At 44.6% G+C, this 25157-nt stretch overlaps 1 protein-coding gene across 1 annotated transcript; it reads right to left on the bottom strand.

Moving 5' to 3' along the window:
* Nucleotides 1-17402: 17402 nt before the first annotated feature.
* Nucleotides 17403-24843, bottom strand: LOC120947104 (interferon-induced protein with tetratricopeptide repeats 5-like). Its single transcript, XM_040362104.1, has 2 exons — nt 24727-24843; nt 17403-19497 (listed from the first exon to the last, which is right to left on the bottom strand). Exons 1-2 carry the CDS (start codon nt 24729-24731, stop codon nt 18042-18044), a joined length of 1461 nt encoding a protein of 486 aa, XP_040218038.1. The 5' UTR covers nt 24732-24843; the 3' UTR covers nt 17403-18041.
* Nucleotides 24844-25157: the final 314 nt, after the last annotated feature.

Genomic DNA, 25157 nt, shown 5'->3' with positions numbered 1-25157 from the left:
TAGAAGAGTTGGAAATATGGGACATTGGAACTCAGAGTTTCCCTTATGATGGGTATTTACCAATATGCCTGACCTTTGTTCCCACGATAGCTGGAGTAGCAGAAACCTTTGACACCCTGGCGATAGTCTGCCCCCGGCCACCGGGGGCCCATAAGAGCTCCCTCATCATAGGGACGAACATGGCTTTGGTCCGAAGACTCTTGACCCCCTTAACTGAAGCAGTGGGGGCCTCAGCTCAAAGGGTCTATCCAATGTTAAGGAGAGTGTACCACCAGCTGGTGATGGAGAAAAAGGACCCTGAAGAAGGAGTGGGAAGGATCTGGCGGTTAGGGAAAACCATAAGGATCCTACAACCCGGAGAAGTGACCTGAGGCCCCGTACACACGACCGAGGAACTCGACGTGCCAAACACATCGAGTTCCTCGTCGAGTTCAGTGTAGAAGCCGCCGAGGAACTCGCCGGGCCGACTTTTTCCATTGACTAACGAGAAAATAGAGAACATGTTCTCTTTTCGGCCCGACGAGTTCCTCGCCGGCTTCCTCGCTGAAAAGTGTACACACGACCGAGTTTCTCGCCAGAATCCAGCTTCGACCGAGTTTCTGGCTGAATTCTGCCGAGAAACTCGGTCGTGTGTACGGGGCCTGACTCAGGGCCTCAGTCAAACTTACCTGGTCTCAGCCAGGCCTGTTTCTTGTCCTTGAACCCGACCCGGGTGGACCCTCGGAAGGGTTGGAGGTGATACCTGAAGTGATCCCATTGAAGGTATTGGAGAAAAATCGTGGGAGAGTATCCGTCAACATCAGGAATACCACTGCAAACCCTGTGAGAGTGCCAGCCAGAGTGCTACTGGGCCGGGTGCATGAAGCCACCCTCGTCGGCCCTTCCGATCTAGAGGAAGGCCGGAAGATAGAAGACTCAGAGAAGAGTCATCAACCTGACGGTGTTGAACTCACACCAGGATGGAAGGAGAGAATGGAAGCTCAACTCGGCAGGTGGCAGAAGATATTCTCAAAGACTGAGTTTGATGTCGGATGTGCAAAAAGCACCACCCACCGCATCCGACTGAAAGAAGACAAGCCTTTCAGGGAGCGGGTCCGAAGAGTTCCCCTGACGGATTTCGAAGATCTCAGGGAGCAGCTTGCAGAGTTGAAAAGGACCGGAAATATCCGAGAATCCAGGAGTCCTTATGCTTCTCCCATAGTAGTGGTAAGGAAGAAAAATGGCTCTTTGAGGTTGTGCATCGACTATAGAACCCTCAACAAGCGGACTATCCCTGACCAGTATACCACCCCTCGGATCGAGGATGCACTACAGAGTCTGTCAGGAGCTAAATGGTTCAGTGTAATGGACCTGAAGAGTGGTTATTACCAAATTCCCATGCACCCAGAAAAGACAGCTTTCATCACCCCAGTGGGTTTCTTTGAATTTAATCGCATGCCCCAAGGGCTATCAGGCGCCCCAGCCACCTTCCAGAGATTAATGGAGAAAACTGTAGGTGATATGAACCTGATTGAAGTATTGTACTTGGATGATGTTATTGTGTTTGGGAAGACTCTGGAAGAACACGAGCAAAGATTGGAAAAAGTGCTAAAGCGGTTGCATGACGAAGGCCTGAAGCTGTCCAGAGAGAAATGTCAGTTCTATCAATCGTCTGTTCACTACCTGGGACACATAGTCTCTGCAGAGGGAATATCAACAGCCCCAGAAAATTGGAGGCAGCTACCTCTGGGCCCAGGCCCACCAAGTTATTAAAAACAGAGGATGAAGATGAAGCTTCTGAGTCTGTGAGCCTGGTGAAGCTCCACATGGGCCCCCGGAAACCCAAAGAATCCATTTGTGATCAATGGACTCCTGAATTTGAGGAGGCGTTTGTTCAACTCAAGAAGAACTTGACCACTGCCCCTGTTCTGGCTTACGCAGATACATCAAAATCCTATAAGTTACATGTGGATGCCAGTAGAGAGGGGCTAGGAGGAGTGTTGTACCAAGAGCACAGCGGTTGTCTGCGCCCAGTGGCTTATGTGAGCAGGAGTTTAACCTCATCTGAGAAGAATTATCCCACTCACAAACTCGAATTCCTGGCGTTGAAGTGGGCTGTTGTAGATAAGCTGAGAGATTACTTATACGGAGCCGAATTCGTGGTGAGAATCGACAATAATCCACTCACTTACCTGTTAATCACCGCCAAGCTGGATGCAACGGGACATCGATGGCTAGCAGCCCTCTTGGGTTTTAATTTCAGCTTGAAGTACCGCCCAGGAGCGGGAAACAAAGATGTTGATGCCCTCTCCAGGAGACCCCATGGGTCAGTTGCCCCAGAGTAGAGATGTACAGAACTTTTCGCCGGCGAATAATTTGTGGCGATTTTTGCGCGTTCGCCGATGCGCGCGAACATATGCGCTGTTCGATCCGCCTCCTATTAATTAACATTGAGCAAACTTTGACCCTCTACCTCACAGTCAGCAGACACATTCCAGCCAATCAGCAGCATACCCTCCCTCCCTGACCCTCCCACCTCTTGGGCAGCATCCATTTTAGATTCATTCTGAACCTGCATTCTTAGTGAGAGGAGGGAGAGTGTTGCTGCTGCTGAATTTATAGGCAAATCTATAGCTAGACTAGTGTTTTCAGTGTCCACTCCAGTCCTGAAAGACTCATCTGATCTCTGCTGTAAGGACAGCATCCCAAAAAGTCCTTTTTAGGGCTAGTATATCAGTCTGCTTTTTTTTTTCTCTGTAATCTAATTGCAGTTGCCTGGCTGACAGCGTGTGTCAGGGGTACAGCGTACATGTGCCCAGTGCCACCCACCACTCATCTATCTTGGTGGCACAGTAGATAACATTTAAAAAAAAAATGTTTTACTGCAATAGAATAGTAGTCAGTTGCCTGGCTGCCAGCGTGTGTCAGGGGTACAGCGTACACTGTGCCCAGTGCCACCCACCACTCATCTATCTTGGTGGCACAGTACATAACATTTAAAAAAAAAAAAAAAAAATTATTACTGCAATATAATAGTAGTCAGTTGCCTGGCTGCCAGCGTGTGTCAGGGGTACAGCGTACACTGTGCCCAGTGCCACCCACCACTCATCTATCTTGGTGGCACAGTACATAACATTTAAAAACCCCCAAAAATTTACTGCAATAGAATAGTAGTCAGTTGCCAGCGTGTGTCAGGCTCATAGTGTATACTGTGCCCACTTGCCCAGTGCCACCCACCACTCATCTATCTTGGTGGCACAGTGGATAACATTTAAAAAAAAATGTTTTACTGCAATAGAATAGTAGTCAGTTGCCTGGCTGCCAGCGTGTGTCAGGGGTACAGCGTACACTGTGCCCAGTGCCACCCACCACTCATCTATCTTGGTGGCACAGTACATAACATAAAAAAAAAAAAAAATATATATATATATATATATATATATTACTGCCGGTGCAAGGATTTTTTCCAACTCAAGCGAAGGTGCATTTTGCCCCCCCCCCCTACGTAACGCGCGCGTTATAACGTTCGCAAAGTGCCTCAGTGTGAAAGGGGTCTTAGGCTACTTTCACACTGAGGAGCTTTGCAAGTGCTGCAGCGCTACAAAATAGCACCTGCAAAGTGCCCTGAAATAGCCTCTTTACTCACTCCAATGCGAAAGCCCGAGAGCTTTCACACTGGAGCAGTGCGCTGGCAGGATGCTCAAAAGAGTCCTAGTAGCTGCATCTTTGAGGCGCTGTAGGAACGGTGTACACACTGCTTCTACAGCGCCCCTGCCCATTGAAATTCAGCAGGCCGAAGGAAAAAAAACTCACAGCTCAGGTTGAAGCCGCTGTACTAACAATCCGATGTTGGTACATCGATTTCCTCTGCTGTGTTCTGACATGTTCTGCATGACAGGGCCCCCTTCACTCCCCACCCCTGGCCCTGCCTCAAAACAAAATGCAGGTTTGTCACGTTTATATATGTGTGCAGGACCAACATGGGTGTTTGCAATTGTGTATGAGCATTGGGAAACGGGGGATTTAAAAAGGGTTTACATTTTATTTTATTATTTATTTTATTAAAAAAAAATTTACACTATATCTTTTCTCTAACTTCTTTTTATCTTTTATTGCTATCACAAGGGATGAACAACATCCCTTCTGATAGCACGGGCCATGACAGGTCCTCTTTATGGAGAGATCTTGGCTCAATTAGACCCCATGCCTCTCTTCTCTGGTCTCCAAAGCATTTGATCAAACCAAGATCAGTTTGATCAGATGCTTGTTCAAACCAGTAATGGATTGGTTGCAAGAGACAGAAATAATGAGGTCTCACAGTGGGAGGAACAAAATTCTCTCACTATGTCCCAGGAATCAAATGCTGGTGGTCACATTCTTACCAGGCTCCCTGATTACCACCTCATATCAGTCTCAGAACCTGAGGACGGGAGGTGGGAGCTCAGTGGAGCATCATTGTATCCCTCTGCGAGGGATGGCAGTGGCAGCTGGCTGGTCGAGCCTATATAACTTCAGATCAATACGTGACTATGACGCTATTTACATGTGCGCCCCTGAAAATTAAGAAAAAGTCCCTCCACTGCACTAGTAAATCTCTGCATGATAAAAAAAAAATTGGACTTACTAAACTTCTCCAGCACTCTTACTTGCATGGGGAGGGACGATATGAAGTCAAACAAGGCGCGCACAGGGTAGGCGGAGTTTTAGGCTCCGCCTACTCTAGCTACCCAGCCGAATGACGCTCGGCTCCTCCATGCTGACAGTTGAACTCTTTTTGCAGGTGAAAATGCCGTACAGCCGCCGGGGCTTGCAGGAGGCGGCCGCAGCCATAGGAGGACAGGTGAGAATCTTTTTAAGAGCAGGGATCTTTTTTCTTGCCGCGCACCCCCCATAGCGCCGATGGCACTACCCATGGCTAAATGCCATACCAACATGGATGGATATCATATACACACTTTCTCTACGGCGGCGGAGGTGAAAAAAAAAAAAGACTCGGTCAATTCTCCGCCCCATTCCCAGGGTCGGCGCTGGCGCCGTAAGGCAGGTGTCAATGTTGCCTTGCGCTGGCGCCGGCCCTGATTACTGCAATAGAATAGTAGTCAGTTGCCTGGCTGCCAGCGTGTGAATGAATGAATGAATGAGAAACTTATATAGCGCGACACATGCGAACTTAATCGCCTCTGGGCGCTTGTTGTTCCTGTCTCTTTTGATATCAAAAGAGATGAGTTTTGATCTTTCTCCTGAAGGCTAAGTGGTTCTCCTCCAACCGAATGCTGGTTGGTAAAGCGTTCCATAGTCTGGGACCTTGGACCGCGAATCTTCTATCTCCTTTGGACTTGTAGTTGGCTTTCGGTATCTGGAGAAGATTTTGATTGGTGGATCGCAGAACGCGATTGGGATTATGAGCTTTTATTTTTTCGCATAGATAATGGGGAGCATTCCCATGGATACATCTATGCGTTAGACAGAGTGCTTTAAAAGCAATTCTGTCTTTTACTGGCAACCAATGAAGGGTTCTCAGTGAAGGTGAGATTGATTCCCATGGTTTTTTCCCAGTCACAAGTCTGGCGGCCGTATTTTGAACGACTTGCAGACGAGCAATTTGGTACTTTGGGAGTCCGAGGTAAAGGACATTCGCATAGTCCAGTCTGGAGTTCACAATTGAGTGTGTCAGGGGTACAGCGTACACTGTGCCCAGTGCCACCCACCACTCATCTATCTTGGTGGCACAGTACATAACATTTAAAAACCCCAAAAAATGTACTGCAATAGAATAGTAGTCAGTTGCCAGCGTGTGTCAGGCTCATAGTGTATACTTTGCCCACTTGCCCAGTGCCACCACTCATATATCTGGTGGCATAGTAGATTAAATTTAAAAAGAAAAAACACAATTTTGACTGCAATAGAATAGCAGTTAGTTGTCTGCAGGCGTGTGTCAGGCCTACAGCGTCTACTCTGCCAACTTCTGCCAGTGCACAGTGCCACTCATATCTGGTGTCACAGTAGCTTGCACGCATAGTACAACTAAACAAATAAAAAAAATGACTGGCAGAGGCAGGCCACCCCGCAGGGGCTGTGGTGGTCGTGGTGCTGTGATTCCCTTTGGCCCTAGAATAATGCCCAGTGTTCAGAGGCCACATACCCTGAACTCGAAAAGTTCTGAGGACATAGTTGACTGGCTAACACAGGACACCCAATCTTACATAGTTACATAGTTAGTCAGGTTGAAAAAAGACACAAGTCCATCCAGTTCAACCACAAAAAAATATATATTTGTACATGTTGATCATATCCCCCCTTATTCTTCTCTTCTCAAGAGTGAATAAATTCAGTTCCTCTAATCTTTCCTCATAGCTGAGCTCCTCTTATCAGTTTGGTTGCCCTTCTCTGCACTTTCTCCAGTTCTCCGATATCCTTTTTGAGAACTGGTGCCCAAAACTGAACTGCATATTCCAGATGAGGTCTTACTAATGATTTGTACAGGGGCAAAATGATATCTCTGTCTCTGGAGTCCATACCTCTCTTAATACAAGAAAGGACTTTGCTCGCTTTGGAAACCGCAGCTTGGCATTGCATGCCATTATTGAGCTTATGATCAACTAAAACCCCCAGATCCTTCTCCACTACAGATCCCCCCAGTTGTACTCCCCCTAGCATGTATGATGCATGCATATTCTTTTTCCCTAAGTGCATAACTTTACATTTATCAACATTAAACCTCATCTGCCACTCAGTCGCCCAATTAGACAGAGCATTGAGGTCGGCTTGTAAATTGGAGACATCCTGCAAGGACGTTATTCCACTGCATAGCTTGGTGTCATCTGCAAAGACAGAAATGTTACTTTTGATCTCAGACCCAATATCATTTATAAATATATTGAAAAGTAAGGGTCCCAGCACTGAACCTTGGGGTACACCACTGATAACATTGGACCATTCAGAGTAAGAATCATTAACCACGACGCTCTGAATTCTGTCTTTCATACAGTTTTCTATCCATTTACAAACTGATATATCCAATCCTGTAGACCTTACCTTACACATGAGCCGTGTGTGCGGAACTGTATCGAACGCTTTTGCAAAATCCAAATATATCACGTCCACAGCCACGCCTCTGTCCAAGGTTTTACTTACCTCTTCATAAAAGGAAATCAGGTTTGTCTGACAACTTCTGTCTTTCATGAATCCATGCTGTCTGCTGCTTAAATAGTTTTTTTCCAGCAAGAACTCATCCATGTGGTCTTTTATTAAACATTCCCGTATCTTCCCAACTATAGAAGTTAGACTAACAGGTCTATAGTTACTTGGTAAAGACTTTGTTCCCTTTTTAAATATGGGCACCACATTGGCCCTGCGCCAATTCAGTGGTACTATTCCTGTCATTAATGAGTCCCTAAATATTAGATATAGTGGCTTTGAAATGACAGAGCTCAACTAACCTAGGTTCCGTGGGTGGATGCCATCAGGTCCAGGTGCTTTATCCACCTTTATTCTGTCTAAATATTTCTGGACCATATCACTTTTAAGCCATTGTGGATTTGGGGCTGTGTCACTCCCACCCCCAATTTGGACATGAGCTCCCCCATGCTCCATTGTATACACAGAGCTGAAGAAAGCATTTAATAAATTTGCCTTCTCTTTGTCCCCAGTCACCCACTCTAGATTATTTTGTAAGGGGCCTACATGCTCGGACTTCACCTTTTTACTATTAATATATTTAAAGAATTTTTTGGGGTTTGTCCTACTATCTTTGCAATCTGTCGTTCATTTTGAATTTTTGCATCCTTGATTTCCTTTTTACATATCCTGTTATATTATTTGTAACATTTAAACAACACTAGTGTTCCTTCATTTTTATATTTTTTAAAAGCTACTTTCTTATTGTTTATAGCTTTTTTAACTTTGACCGTGAGCCACATAGGTTTTATTTTTAGCCTTTTAAACGTATTGCCCATGGGAACATACTTTGCAGTGAGGTTCCACACAGTCTTTTTGAAGAATTCCCATTTCTGTTCTGTGTTCATCGGTGCCAATAGTCCCTCCCAGTCCAAGTCCTGGAGAGCAGCCCTCATCCTTGGAAAATTTGCTCTCTTAAAATTTAGTGTTTTAATATTTCCTGTATGTATTTCTTGCTTATAGTTAACATTAAATGAAATCATGTTATGATCACTGCTACCCAGGTGTTCCTTTATCTGAACATTAGTAATAAGCTCTGCATGGTTTGAGATTATCAGGTCCAACAGAGCATCATTCCTAGTTGGGGCCTCAATAAACTGCACCATAAAATTGTCCTGCAATAGGTTTTTAAATTTTTGTCCTTTAACTGTCCCAGAAGTGCCATTAATCCAGTCAATTTCTGGGTAGTTAAAATCCCCCATTATTATCACCGTCCCAGCACTTGCAGCCCTTTCCATCTGTGCAAGGAGCTGAGTCTCCACCTCCTCATTAACATTGGGTGGTTTATAACAAACTCCAATGATTAATTTGGAACTACGCACATCTGTATGCAGTTCCACCCATAATGCTTCAGCCTCATCACACTCATCACACTCTCCATCAACCAGGTTCTCTTTCACGCTTGCTTTGAGGTCACTTCTCATATAGAGACAGACCCCTCCACCTTTCCTTTTTACCCTGTCTTTCCGAAAGAGAGCATAGCCAGGAATATTAATAGCCCAGTCATGTGAGGATTAAAGCCAAGTTTCAGCAATACAGATTACATCATAGCTCTCCTCATGCGCCAGAGCTTCCAACTCACCTGTTTTGCTTGGCAGACTTCTGGCATTGGTGAACAAACACTTAAATGTATTGTTACATTTTTCTCTGGTGTTTTTCATATAATTTATAGTAGTACAAATGGCACTATTATTTCCAATGGCTGTTTGCAACATGGGAACTTTCTTGTCACCTGCCATAACCCTCCCCCCATCTATCCTGACAGCTGACCTGTGTGCCCGATGTAATTCTAGTTCACCCTCCCCCTCAATCCTAGTTTAAATACTCCTCCAGCATTCCCATAAACCTCTCCCCCAGCACAGCAGACCCCCTTCCATTCAAGTGCAAACCGTCTTTAGCATATAGGTTGCACCCCAATGAAAAGTCAGCCCAGTGCTCTAGAAACCCAAATCACTCCTTCCTACACCAGGTCTTTAGCCATGCATTCAGCTCTCTAATCTCCCCCTGCCTTTCCTGTGTTGCGCATGGCACAGGCAATATTTCAGAGAATATCACCTTGGAGGTCCTTCCCTTCATCTTGCAGCCTAGTTCTTTAAATTGATTCTTAAGGAGCCTCCACCTTCCATGTATACTGTCATTGGTTCCAACGTGGACCAAGACAGCTGGGTCATGCCCAGCCCCTCCCAGTAATTTATCCACCAGGTCCACAATCTTCTACAGCTTCCGCTCGTAACCTTGACGCACCATCCTCCTCCAGCTCAGCTTCGGGCACCTCTCAAGTTACCACTCGCCCGCATGCCGCCACTACCAACACTAGCATCACAGCTGTTTCACTTGATCTGTCAGAGGAGTTATTTACACACCATGACAAAGAGAAGAAATACCGCGCTTAAACACTAAAAATATCTAACTTAGCTGCAACACAACAGTGTCATACAAACACAAAAACAAGTAAGGAAAAAAGAAATGTTGCGCTATTAATATAAGTTAAACTAAACAGTCAATTGATATCAGAGAAGAAAATTGATGAAAATTACAATGAGATTGCAAAGACCCCAAGTTTAAAGGGGAATAAAACACATGATTGGAGATAAAGTCTTTGTATCAATCAAAATGGTTGCAAGTAAGTTCATCAATGTTGAATATAAATTCATATGTTGAAATCATATGTGGTGACCAACACCACTAAATAAAAGGATGGAGGCTTACCGGATGGCAAGCAATGAAAAGCTTGCGGCTGCAAACCCCAGCCAGGGCATTTTGATGATCCTCGCAGGGGGATGGCAGGGGATGGATGTTGAGGCTTCCCGAACACAGAACCACAGGATTGCAGCGTGTCACACAAAAAAAAACTTAATGGTGAAGTACAACAGGACCAGCGCATAAAAGATATTTGTGACTCAAGGGACCACCACCACCAAAACACCCTATGAATGGGAGGCTTACCAGAGCATAAAGCAATATGAGCATGTGGCTAAACCCCTAGCCAGGGCCTTTAGAATCCCAAGCGATGGTGATATATCTTAGGGTCCTCCGGTATATTGTGGTCAGTGGATGCATAGAAAAAATGATATTGCCCACATGGTGAAGTATGTTGACTCAATGGTTTTAATAAAAAAGGTTAAACACTTACAGGATAAAAAAAAAGGTTTTAGCCACATGCTCATATTGCTTTATGCTCTGGTAAGCCTCCCATTCATAGGGTGTTTTGGTGGTGGTGGTCCCTTGAGTGATGCGCAATTATTGGCAGAGGTTGTAGATAAAAGGGATATGACTTAGTCAGGCAGCATTACACACATGGACGTATGGTGTGATGATGATGATGTACCCGCTGCTGCTTCCTTTGCTGAGTTGTCAGATACAAGTGAAGAAGTTGATGATGACGATGTGTCCGGGGATGTCACGTGGGTGCCTGCTTGAAGAGAAGAAGAAGAGGGGGAAAGTTCAGATGGGGAGACAGAGAGGAGGAGGAGACGAGTTGGAAGCAGGGGGAGGTCACACCCGGGGTCAGCCAGACTGCACGCCAATCAACGCATGCTGTTGCCACCACCAGAATGCCGTCATTGCAAAGCTCAGCAGTGTGGCATTTTTTTTGTGTGTCTGCCTCTGATAACAGTGATGCCATTTGCAACCTGTACCAAATGAAACTGAGTCGTGGGAAATTCAACACCTACCTAGGTACAACTGCTTTTCGAAGGCACATGATCGCACATCACAAACGCCTATGGGATCAACACATGATGAAGAGTACAAGCACCACACAAGCTCAAAGCCACCATCCTCCTCCTGGTGCAGCATCTTCAGTCACGTCAACCACTGCTGTCCTCCTTGTCCCCTCTCAACAATCCGCCACTCCGTCTCTCACCTTGAGCAGTTACTGCTCATCTGCCCACAGTTAAGTGTCTGTCAAGGACATGTTTGAGCATAAGAAGCCAATGTCACAGAGTCACCCCCTTGCCCGGCGTCTGACAGCTGGCTTGTCGAAACTCTTTGCCCGCCAGCTTTTACCATACAAGCTGGTGGAGTCTGAGGCCTTCAAAAAATTTGTAGCTATTGGGACACCGCAGTGGAAGGTACCCGGCCGAAATTTCTTTTCACAAAAGGCAATCCCCAACCTGTACTCTATTGTGCAAAAGGAAGTCATGGCATCTCTGGCACACAGTGTTGGGGCAAGGGTTCATCTGACCACTGATACCTGGTCTGCAAAGCACGGTCAGGGCAGGTATATCACCTACACTGCGCATTGGGTAAACCTGCTGACGGCTGACAAGCATGTAATGCGTGGCTCTGCAGAGGAGTTGGTGACACCGCCACGACTTGCAGGCAGGTCTGCTGCCACCTCCTACTCCATCCTCTTCGATAACCTCCTCGGCTGAGTCCTCTTCTGCTGCTGCGTCTTGCTCCACATCAAGTGCACCCCCCCAGCTCCCCAGGGGCTATTCCACATCACGCATATGACAGTGTCACGCCGTCTTGGGGTTGACTTGCCTGAAAGCAGAGAGTCACACCGGACCAGCACTCCTGTCCGCCCTGAATGAACAGGTGGATCAGTGGCTGACTCCGCACCAACTGGAGATCGGCAAAGTGGTGTGTGACAACGGAAGCAATTTGTTGGCGGCATTGAATTTGGGCAAGTTGACACATGTCCCGTGCATGACACATGTGATGAATCTGATTGTACAGCGCTTTTTCTGCATAAGTACCCAGACTTACAGGACGTCCTCAAGCAGGCCAGGAAGGTGTGTGGCCATTTCAGGTGTTCCTCCACGGCCATGGCGCACTTTTCAGATATCCAGCGACGAAACAACATGCCAGTGGGGCGACTGATTTGCGACAGCCTGACACGTTGGAATTCAACACTCCTAATGTTCGACCGCCTGCTCCAACAAGAAAAAGCCGTCAACGAGTATTTGTATGACCGGGGTGATAGGACAGCCTCTGCGCAGCTGGGAATTTTTTTGCCACTTTACCGAACGCTCATGCGCAATGCCTGTAGGCTCATGCGTCCTTTTGAGGAGGTGACAAACCTAGTCAGTCGCACTGAAGGCAGCATCATCCCATTTGTTTTCTTCCTGGAACGTGCCCTGCAAAGAGTGCTGGATCAGGCCGTAGATGAGCGAGAGGAAGAGTTGTGGTCACCATCACCACCAGAAACAGCCTTATCAGCATTGCTGGACCTGCAGAAACACTGGAAGAGGAGTGTGAGGAAGAGGAGTCAGAGGAGGAATGTGGCTTTGAGGAGGAGGAAGACCAACCACAGCAGGCATCCCAGGGTGCTCGTTGTCACCTATCTGGTACCCGTGGTGTTGTACGTGGCTGGGAGGAAGAACAGACCTTCAGTGAGATCAGTGAGGACGAGGAACGGGACATGAGTAGCTTGGCATCCAACCTTGTGCAAATGGGGTCTTTCATGCTGTCGTGCCTGTTGAGGGACCCTCGTATAAAAAGGCTGAAGGAGAACGACCTGTACTGCGTGGCCACGCTACTAGACCCCCGGTATAAGCAGAAAGTGCCTGAAATGTTACCAAATTACCGGAAGTTGGAAAGTATGCAGCAGTTCCAAAATAAATTAAAAAGTATGCTTTACACAGCGTACAAGGGTGATGTCACAGCACAACGGGAATCTAACAGTGGAAGAGGTGAAAGTAATCCTCCTCCTACCATGACCACGCCGGCAAGGACAGGACACTTTACAGACGTGTTGTTGATGGAGGACATGCAGAGCTTTTTCAGTCCTACGCATCGCCACAGCCCTTCGGGGTCCACCCTCAGAGAACGACTCGACCGACAGGTAGCAGACTACCTCGCCTTAACTGCAGATATCGACACTCTGAGGAGCGATGAACCCCTTGACTACTGGGTGTGCAGGCTTGACCTGTGGCCTGAGCTATCCCCAATTTGCAATATAACTTCTGGCCTGCCCCGCTTCAAGTGTCCTTTCAGAAAGGACCTTCAGTGCAGCAGGAGGTATTGTTACTGAGAAGAGAAGTCGCCTAGGTCAAAAAAGTCTAGATTACCTCACCTTTATTAAGATGAATGAGGCATGGATCCCGAAGGGACTGACAGTGGGCGATACATTTGACTAAAGGCCTGATGAGATGAGCTTCCTTGGGTACAAATGGTCCACACGCTGCTGTATTTTATCTCTGCATGCCGGATGACTTGCGTGACTTAACCGTCACCAAATAGGGTTCAAGCCGCAATGTTTTAGTGCACTTTCTGCCTGGAAAACATACATTTTTCTGGCCGCTGCTACAGCAGCAGCTACAACAATACCTACTTTTTCAGGCATGTGTACATGCCTAATTTTTCTGGCCTCTGATGCTGCACTGTGGCTGCAAAAACAAAAAAAAAGGTACATACATGTGTCAATTCCCCTTCGTGATCGTTACCTTGTTGTGGTGAAGGGGCTTGCGTATCACAATGAAGCCACCACCTCTATGAGTGTGTTGGCAATGGCAATGTTGGCACACCCCAGATGATAAGGTCGTTGCTTCATTGTGAACAGACCAAAAGCGATCGGCTGGATAATTTTGCATAGAAAAAACATTCATTTTCTTTGTGATCATCTAAGGTGATCATTAAAGCCTACTAGGCCAACAATGGGCCCACACTGCAGAATCATTGTTTTCTGGGTCACTTAACTGTCACTGAACTACCTCAGCACGACCATAGGCTTTGAAAAACCCCCATTGCTTGCAATCTCCAAAACGTTCATTGACGTCAGTGAGGACAAGGAACGGAACATGGCTAGCTTGGTATCCAACCTTGTGTAAATGGGGAGTTTGCGGTTGTGCAAATGGACTGTTTGCAGGTGTTTGCGGTGCGTTAAACGGGGAGTTTGATCTGTCAGTTTGGTCTGTCACTGTGAACCCTAAGGCCCCATGCACACGAGAAGCAATTACAAACACCTCTAAACTCACGTTTTCAAAGGCAAAAAACGGCATTTAAAACACCCGTTTTTGCCGCGAATTGCACAGCGTTTTGCCGCGATTAGCGGTGTTTTACTGCGTTTGCGGCTGTCAGCGCTTATCTCAAAGACATTGTAGACCCTCCCAAAGTTTAAAACGCAAAAATAAAACGCTTCTGAACCCAAAATTTTGCGTCTGAAAAAACGGACATAAACCCAACTGCTTTAAAACGCCAAAAAACGTGATTGTGTGCATGGACACATAGGATAACATTAAATGTGTTAAAAAAAATGCCCAAATGCCTCTGAACTTGAGTTTAGCAGCGTCTCGTGTGCATGGGGCCTAACCCTATTACAGACAGGGTTAGGGTTACAGATAGGGTTACAGATAGGGTTAGGGTTACAGATAGGGTTAGGGTTACAGATAGGGATAGTATTAGGGTAGGGTTAGGGTTACAGATAGGGTTAGGGTTACAGATAGGGTTAGGGTTAGCATTACAGACTGTAACCCTAACCCTATCTGTAACCCTAACCCTGTCTGTAACCCTAACCCTACCCTAACCCTATCTGTTACCCTAACCCTATCTGTAACCCTAACCCTACCCTAACCCTATCTGTTACCCTAATCCTATCTGTAACCCTAACCCTAAGCCTTACACTACCTGATCGATATAACATCATACTTGATGTTTTAAAGCACGTTATTCCAAACAGTTTATGAATGTTAGGTGATTTATGCCCTTTATGGATTAAAAACGGACTCTGCGACAACTACGTAATTTTCCATGGGAGTTTTGCCATGGATCCCCCTCCGGCATGCCACAGTCCAGGTGTTAGTCCCCTTGAAACAACTTTTCCATCATTATTGTGGCCGGAAAGAGTCCCTGTGGGTTTTAAAATTTGCCTGCCCATTGAAGTCTATGGCTGTTTGCCCGGTTTGCGCATTCACGAACATATGCGCAAGTTTGCAATCGCCGTTCGCGAACGCAAAATTTTAGGTTTGCGACATCACTAATGTACTATATACATTGTAAGGACTTAAAGAGGAAGTAAACCCACTTTTACAATTAGCTCATTGTGTAATTCTCACCTCAAATCGATGCCCCCACAGCCATCCTCATACACCGCTCGGGAGGCCGACATCTCTCCCCGGGGTTACTTCCGGGTATCGCGGTTCCGGCACCGTGATTGGCCCAGAGCCGCGATGATGCCACTCCCATGCATGTGCGCGGGAGCCGCCAGTTACGGCATGGCCTCCTTTAGGAACAGCATTATCGCCGTTGCTTAAGTGCGCCTGCACTGTTGTCTACAACCGTGGAGGTTTAGGAGATATTCCAAGCACCTACAGGTAAGCCTTAATCTAGGCTTACCTGTAGGTAAAAGTGGTTGTAAAGGGTTTACAACCACTTTAACTCAAACATGTATTATATTGCAGCTTCCCAATTCTTCACAAATGTGATGCCTGCATTCGCTTTCTGTTTTAGGCTTTCTTTATTTTGTTTTTCCCCTGGTGGTGAACAAGTCTGTTGTTTTTTCAACAGAACAAGCTTTCCTGCAAATGTATCAGTTAAGAGTGTTGAGATTGGTTAGATGCAATATAGTACATTTTTGGTTTTGGGTTTAATACGACTTTTAGGAAAATTTTAAGCCAAACTCAGGACATTATATAAAAAAATAACAAGAAAGCTACCCTTACAGTGCCTTTCCCCCCAGCTTAGGTCTGAAGTTGCCAAGGAGGTCTTCTTATCCTTTTAGCAAATGGGTACATATTTCAATGTTCATTTATTTATTTTTCCACGGGAGCCACACATATTAATTACATTTTGTCTGGTCTTAATTGGCTTGCTTTAATTGGGTTATGAAGTAGTTGTGTTTCTTCTTCAATAAGCAAGTGCTAAGTGAAGCTGCGTTCCAATCAGTGGTGCCGTTGTCACTGCAAGGCTCTTTCTTTATAAACTGAACATCCCCTTTAAGATCAGCATCTGTATTTGTAAGCCAAATATTGGAAAAGCAATTGATTTTAAAGAAATCTTTATTAATTATATATTAATTATATATTAACAATATCTGTAAAGCACTATAGTAAATATCTAAGACATAGCAGAAAGCACAACTGTAAAAGTGCAATTCATACTGCTGTTAGGTACCTCACATATCTGTGTTTTAGCTGTGTGTGTGTGTGTATATATATATATATACACACATATATATATATATATATATATATATATATATATATATATATATATATATATAAAATTGTCTTGCGTCACACTTTAATGTCATCAATAAATGAAGAAAACAAAAATCAAACAAAAATCAAACTTGATCATAGTGTAACATGAGACTGCAGCACATCCAAATGTCTGAATACAGGACATAAGAATCTTATACAAAATAATAAGTGTGCCCAATATAAATAAAAAAACAAATCAATCACATAAAAACTACATTCATGAATAATATCCAAATTAAAAATCAAACTTATGTGTTATTAACCTGCCTGCCTGGATCCTCAGTGTTATGCAAAAGTACAAAGTTAGCTTTTTCTGGTGCATGCGGGAGCAGCGCCTGAACACTGGAAGCACTTTTTATGCTTTAAAGTGTCACTGAAAGCACTTAAAGTGGATGTAGACCGAATCATGAAATTTGAGCTGGGCACATATATCTGCAGTATTTTGTTATCTCTTTTCAACGAGCCAAGTCTTATAGCTCTCTTCTGAACGGCTCCTCTGTTATCAGCCTGAGAACTCCTGACATATTTTTTTGACTTTTTAGACAAAAGCAGCCTGAATCTTTTGTCAAAAGAGGTTGCTAAAAATTGATTAACAGAGAGCAGCTCCTGTTACAAAACAGCTCTGAGAGTCTCTGCCTATGATGAGAGGGGGTGTGTGCCTTTCCTCCAATCAGCAATGTTAGGTATCTTGGCTGTATGCCCAGACATCTCACTCTGTGTTAACCAGGAAGGGAAAATCTCCTAACAATCTGAACTTTATAAACAGAATATAAATGTGAAGACAGCAGATATAGTTCTAAAACCTACGTAGGGAGATTTGGTTAATCTCTGTGTATCATCTGAGGCTATTCACTTCACTGGGTGTACGGAGGGTTTACATTCACTTGGTGGACATTTGATCACATTGTTTGGACTTTTTATACACATACTGTATATCAGGGATAAGCAATTAGCGGACCTCCAGCTGTTGCCAAACTACAAGTCCCATCATGCCTCTGCCTCTGGGTGTCATGCTTGATGCTGTCAGAGTCTCGCTATGCCTCATGGGACTTGTTGTTTGGCAACATCTGGAGGTCCGCTAATTGCTTATCCCTGCTGTATATCATCTATTTCCCATATGAACTTGTTTGGCTGATTCTAGGTATTGTATGCACATAAGTTTGATTTTTAATGTGGATATTATTATTGACGTACTTTTTATGTGATGGATTTATGATTTATTTTTATTTATTTATATTGAGTTTATAGGGATATGCGCACTTTTGTATGAGATTCTAATGTAATATTCAATAGTGCCCAACTAACTAAAATAATGGAATCAAATATTACTGTAGTCCCCATCAGATAATCTTTATTGCAGTTCTGCCTAAAGACTTAAAGCTGTTAACCATGTCTGCTCCTGCACATTACATCCCCATAGACATCTATGGGATCATTCCTGGTCTCAAGACACAGCGCCATAGAAGACCGTTGGGTACTAATGAACACCACTGGTTGTAAACAAACAACAGAACTATGGACATTGGAGCAAGGTAAGTATGCATCTGTAGTGGAGGATAGTTTAATTTAATTCAGGAGAAAGGGGCAAAAGGCATACATGCACTTTGTTTTAAAGTGCAATTTTACTTTAACAGCCAATCAGAAGTTGCTTTGCACTATCCTACTGTTCGCTGGTTTCTGATTGGGTGCTATAAATTGGTGCACATCATTGCCTTTGTACCAGTTTAGAATAAGTATTTTTCATATTTTCAGCTTCAGATCACACAGCTCACTCAAATATTCATCATTGCCTGGATCAAATTTCAAGGCCTTTTCATAGCATTCAATGGCATCTTTTATGTTTCCATTATTCTTATAGACAAACCCAAGCAATTCAAAACCAGACACCTGAGGTGGATAAATCTTTATCTTCCTTTCGGCCAGTCTTTTTAACGCTTTCTCACTTAAATCCCTGGACAGACTTGGGTATGATATCTGGAAACTTTCTTTGTAATACTTTATTGCTTCTGATTCAGATCTCCTGTGGTACTCTTGAAAGCGGGCATAAGCCTGGTTGACCTGTTGCTTCTCTTCATCTGTGAGATTAGTAAATTGCAAAACTTGTTTAAATGTGTCATCTGCTTTCTGGTAGGCCTTTAATTCACAATACATATTTGCTAGGTCTGTGTGTGCGTAGACAAATGTCTTCTTGTGTTCCAGCACCTTTTCAAAGTGAAAAATGGCTTTATTAACAAACTCGTTCACTTGTTCCTGGTGTACGTACCGGAGTTGAGGGTTTTCCTTTTCAAGCTTCCTTAAATTGATCATTTTCTGCCTGTAACACACTCCTATTTGGTGATGAAGAAATCCGGAGGTTGGCATAAGGTCAACAGCTTCTTTTAGGACACTCAAAGCCTCATCTATCAGCCCAGCTTTTCTGTAAAACTTGGCCACATAACGAAGTAGATATGGAAGATTTGGAGCTTGTTTCAGAGCTTCTTCTATGTATGTTCTTCCTTCCTTATTTCTATTTAGCTCCTGCAGTTTCAGTGCAAGAAGTGCTTTCAAGACAGCATCTTTTGGATTTACTTCTACAGCATGTTGCAAGAGCTCTAGGGATTTGCTTTCAGAAGCTTCACATTTCTTACTATTCAACCCCTCCAAACGGTATACCGCTATGGCATGACCAGAACACCACTCAGGTTCTTCTGGGTTTTGTTCCAGAGCTTTTTCAAAGCATTCTTTGGCTTTCTCGTAATATTGTGCACAAAACTTTAACAGTGACCACCCTTGTTCACCATACACCTCTGCTATTTTGTTAGTAGCATTAGGCAATTGCTTGAGCTCATCATAAATGTGGTTTACCTTTTCTATGTACATCTGAGATTTCTCATACTGGTTCATGTAAAAGTATATCCAGGCAAAGTTTCCAAAAGTCACAAGGAACTTTTTTATTTTTCCATCAGCGTTATTCTCTTCAACATTTTCCTCTGCTTTCTTCAAGTTAACGATGGCTTCTGTGTAATCACCTTTCAAGTGCATTATGTAGGCAAGGAGATTGTACACCATGTATTTGTTGCTGGTGACCAGGTATATAAGCTGGTAATCAAGCCTTTCTTTCAACTCATCAGCATTGCTATCTTTTTCTAGCAGCCTCCAAGTAAAATGGCAATTTAACTGCAGCAAGCTGGATTTTAAAGCGATTTTAGAAGGTACACTAAAAAAGAACATAAAACAAATTGCAAATATTAAGTACTGTGGTAGAAAATGTTTGCAAACATTCATGCCTACAATCATATGTTCATACAGGGCTTCCAACGTATATGATATTTAACTATACAGTAGCTTGTCACTAGTAATTGCCCAATTGATCTTCATGCCTTTTGGGGTCTTGCTGGCAAGACATCCAGCAGATAACTATAGACTCTCATTTCTCTTGAGGAGAACTGGAAAAGGCAACCGTAAAAATAGGATGTTCTGGTCTGGTGCTTGGCATTCAGGTAGAAGTGCAGAGATATTTCCAACAGAATCTTTAAAATATAAGGAAATATAGTAAATCAGTCAATCTGTCAGCAAGCACACAATACTCAGGGCCTGAACTTTGGGATGGCTTGGGGCTAGGATCCATGCGGGCACACTATGAAGCAAAGCTGCTATTATGTTGGGTGATGTGTGCTACACACAAGGATCATGTTAACAAACATTAAAGCAGCCAGCCACTTCATGATAATCAAAATCTCTACTCCTAAGCTGCATACAATTGTAAAGCTTTGACCCAGTAATATGTTTCTCATAATTTAGTTGTGTTCTCTCCTTATCAGCAGAAATGACAGCTAAAGGTGGCCATAGACAGCTCAGACAATTTTTGTAAAATTAGGTGGTGCTTGCAGGGCCAAACCTGGCTCAAATTTCAGCCGATTCCTGCTGAAGTTGTGCCCTCTATAACCAGCTTTACATTGGGGTTATAAGTCAGTGCATAGTCCCTACACACAGGCCGAAACTCAATCGACAATTGTTGGTTTGGCAGGAACAGGTTGACATTTGGCTTGTGTGTACAGCTGTCTCTTGCAGAAGCTTCTGTCGAACTGGCATGCTGGAAAACTAGCATCCAAACGGCATCCGATCAACACTGGCAGCAAGGCCAGCACTCCCTTTTGGCAAGGGAGGCACCGGCCTAGAGCGCACCTTAGTCGGGGGAGGCTGGCAGGGGTTAGGTTGCCACCTGTCCTAGATTCATGTTGCCGGGGGCTCTCCTCTGGCTGGCTGCAGAAAGGGCACTGAGGCGGGGTTAAAGTAGGAGACTCCGCATTACCTGCTGCTCTGTTGAAAAGTGTGCAGAGATCACTCTGGGAAACTAGCTTGTAAAGTACACTTTTTGGGTGCTGTAGTATGTCAGGATGTCTAGTATGTCTCACCACTCCACCCCCATACAAACACCAACTATATATATAGTTCTGCCCCCCCATACACCATCCATACATACAGTTCTCAGCCCCCTCCCCTCCATACACCATCCATATATACAGTTACCTCCCCCCCCATATGCCATTCATACAGCATATACAGTCCTACCCCCTCCCCCCCATACACCATCCATATATACAGTTCTCAGCCCCCTCCCCTCCATACACCATCTATATATACAGTTACCTCCCCCCCATATGCCATCCATACAGCATATACAGTCCTCCCTCCTCCCCCCCATATACCATCCATATATACATTCCTTACCTTCCCACCCCCATAAACCATACATACATACAGTTCTCACCCCCCATCCCCTCCAGACACCATCCATATATACAGTCCTCATCCCCCAATACACCATCCATACATACAATTCTCATCCCCCATCTCCTCCATACACCATCCCATATACAGCCCCCCCCCCCATACACAGTCCTCATTACCCCCACCCCCCACCGATACACCATCCATACAGTTCTCACCTCCAATCTCGTCCATACACTATCCATATATACAGTGCTCCCCCCATATACCATCCATATATACAGTCCCCACCCCTCCCTCCCAATACACCATCCATATATATTCATCTATACAGTCCTCACCCCTCTTCCCCCCCCCATACACTATCAATATATACAGTCCCAACCCCCCCATACACCATCCATATGTACAGTCCTCACCCTCCCCATACATCATCCATATATACAGTTATCACACACCCCCCCCCCCCCCCCCCCCCCCCATTCAACATCCACATATACCATTATCACACCCCTTACCTCCCCATACACCATTCATACACCTTTAGGAAAAATCCTCCAACATGTCCCTTCGACAGACTTTGACTCTTGTTGAGTGGAGACAGCCACACACACTGATCGAAATCTGGCCAGTCCTTGCTGAACCAACCCAAATTCAATACAGCACCTTTGTTATTTGACAGTTTTATAAGCACCAAGCACTGGGCAGGAAATGTTTTATTTTATTCATGCTGGCACTAAGCTAACACTTCTGCTCTAACAGGGAGAGAATACATGGCACACAGATACCTGTCAGGCAATAATTGAGTATGGCGCTTACTGCCCACCACTAAGAGACCGAATCATTGAAAAGGGATCAGAGCATCATTAATGTTACCTCCCCTTACTTCTCCCCTACACATAGAAGCACTGCAGGGCTTTCCTATGTGATAACAATGCAGCTCTCCTGCCTTACTTCAGGAGTAGGCTCTATATATCAAAGCATATTTGCCCCCCACTGTTGTGTGGGATGCTTTGGCTTCTATGAGTTATTTTATTGAAGCATTCTAAAGAAACACCAGTCCTCCTTGTTTGTTGTATAAAAACTGTATTCTTCAAATGATGATAGTCTCAAATGCCAGATAGATTTTTGCATTCTGACATCCAACGGGTTTAATTTGATTGGTGGTTCTTGATGATTTATGCAGTTCTTTTTTTTAGCTTGTATTGATTAAGAAATCCCTCTACTGTAGATCAGGGACGGACTGACAATTTATGGGGCCCCTGGGCAAGAGGAGATTATGGGTCCCCCGGGCAAGAGGAGATTATGGGTCCCCCAGGCAAGAGGAGATTATGGGTCCCCCGGGCAAGAGGTGATTATGGGTCCCCCGGGAAAGAGGTAATTATGGGTCCCCCGGGCAAGAGGTGATTATGGGTCCCCCGGGCAAAAGGAGATTATGGGTCCCCCGGGCAAGAGGAGATTATGGGGCCCCCGGGCAATAGGAGATTATGGGGCCCCCGGGCAATAGGAGATTATGGGGCCCCCAGGCAATAGATTATGGGGCCACACAGTATACACATACAGTATACATACACAGTATACACACACTGACACACAATATACACATACAGTATACACATACACACACTGAAAAGGTACTGGAGAGGCGGGGCAGCTATAATCTTGTGATTTTTTTAAAAACACAGATTTTTACATACAGTCCCTGGTTTTACTAAGGCTGGCAACCTAGTGGCATGGGGCCCTCTAACAGTGCACGAGTGGTCAGTCCGTCCCTGCTGTAGATACAAATAAATGATAATGTCCTTTTGTACAAGCTCTGCCCCTTTTTCCATGTGTTTATTTTAGTAAAAACTACTGCTAAAAAGCACTGTTCAGGCAGCATGGAGTCTGCATTATAATTATAGCTATGTTTCAACTATGCAGGCCACCAAACAAAAGATTGACAGGTTTGCATACCTCCCAACTTTCTGAGATGGGAATAAGCGACACCTTTTAGCAAAATATGTAGGCATAGGACACACCCCCAGCCACATCCCCCTCTTGTACAAAAAAAAGATTGGTTAAACCCAATATGAATTTTTATTGAGTTTTGCAATATTACAAATGCACAGTCATGAGAATGTTCAAACAAGGTAGTTCAAGCAGTGTTATAGGAACCTTAACCGCTTGCCGACTGCCTCACGCACTTATACGTTGGCAGAATGGCACAGGCAGGCAAAGCAATGTATATATGCATTGCTTTGAATCTGCAGCCTAGTGGGCGCATGCCCGCCACGGTCTCTGTGACCATGCCCGTGGGACCTGCGGAATTTCCGTTCTGCAGCTCTGTGAAACGATCGCGGGACACCGGTGGACATCCAGTCCGTGGGTCCTGCGGGCGCGGAGCTCGCAGTGGGCGCGTCTGCATGGCAGGATTTTCAAAGCAACGTACAGATATGTTGCTTTGCCCACACAAGCCATTCTGCGGACGTATATCTACTGTAGGCAGCCGGCAAGCAGTTAAAGGGGTGGTTCCCCCTAAAACAAATTTCTAACAATACATTCGTAAGACCCGTTACACTGCGGGTAGGCTGGCTTTTGTTTTGTTTTTTTAGTACATACCTCGATACCCCCGTTTCGTCCCTTGGCGGTGGGCGTTCCTAGTTGATTGACGTTCCTCCGACGGGCACATACGTGACGTCACGACTTTCCGAAAGAAGCCGAACGTCGCTGCGCAGGCGCCGTATAGAGCCGACTCTATACGGCGCCTGCGCAATGACGTTCGGCTTCTGTCGGAAAGTCGTGACGCGCAGTATGCGCCCGTCGGAGGAACGTCAATCAACTAGGAACGCCCACCGCCAAGGGACATAATGTTACTGCAGAGCACAGAGCAGGTAGGTATTATCAAATCATCCTGCACAGAGAAGCTTTAGAATGTAGGTGCAGAGTGCAATGATCCAACCCAAATCACCCTGCACAGAGAAGCTTCAGAATGTAGGTACAGAGTGCAGTGACCCAACCCAAATCATCCTGTGTCCTTGATCATGTGAGATTACATGACTAAGTGCTGGGAATGCATTGAGAACCATCACTGCACACTGTGCCTGCACTGCTCCGCTTTTCTGTACAACTCTGCAGATAACTTTAAAATGAATGAGCCAATCATACAAGCAGGAAATTACATCTCTGTGTAACTGTGTACAGAATGCCTCCAGATTGTCATATTGCATTGCGTTTTACAAAAACAAAAATGACAGTGCTACAGTTTGAAAAAGAAAGGACATTTTTAATAACATTAAATTACAATATGACTTGTGTCACAATAGTATGTTCTATATTATTGTTATTTTTCTTTGCAATATGTTTTCCCACAAGAGTGGAGTTACCCTTTAAGAGGTTCATAAAGATTGTCTTAATGAAAGACTAGCATGTTACATCTCTAGGGAAATGCAGAGATGTGATGCCCACAACTGTGTTCTGTGCTCCTTACTTGTATTATGTCTATGTAAGGGACACACTCCATAGTGGAAGGGGGCAAGAAAAGTAAACCCAGAGAGATTAAAAAAAACTATCTGCTGGAATTGCAGAAAAATAAGACAAGGGTTGGTTATTCAGACAACAAATCTATAGAAAGCTGAATGAAATAAATAGCTGAAGAAGAGCAATTCATACCATACATACAACAGAAAGACAGCAATTCATGCAAAAGAATCTGAACAAATAGTATTGTAATTACCTCATTGTGGCACGCCGATGTTAACACTGAGAAAGCAGTGTGCCTACCCTGTGCTCCAAAAAGCTGTTTATACCAGCAATGTTTTCATAGCTTGGCAATGTATTGTTATGATGATGACTATGCTAGCAGGAGGAGCAATGGGAGAAACGAAACTCAGAGCTTTCCTTGGGGAACAGAAAGACATCTCAGAGCAAAGAATAGAAAGTGAAACCAGAAAGCACATAACTCTTCAGTACCGCAGGATGCTCACAGTGGATATGTTTTTAACCACTTCAATACCAGGCACTTATGCCCCTTCAGCTTTCAGCACTGTCAAACTCTGAATTACAATTGCGCGGTCATGCAATGATGTACCCAAACTAAGTTTTTATCATTTCCTTCCCACAAATAGAAATTTCTTTTGGTGGTATTTGAAGTTTCTGTCATAAAGA

Source organism: Rana temporaria, chromosome 8 (genome assembly GCF_905171775.1).
Source record: "Rana temporaria chromosome 8, aRanTem1.1, whole genome shotgun sequence".
Taxonomy (NCBI): Eukaryota; Metazoa; Chordata; class Amphibia; order Anura; family Ranidae; genus Rana; species Rana temporaria.
The sequence above is the reverse complement of the archived record's forward strand: the minus strand, read 5'-3'. Positions and strand labels throughout refer to the sequence as shown.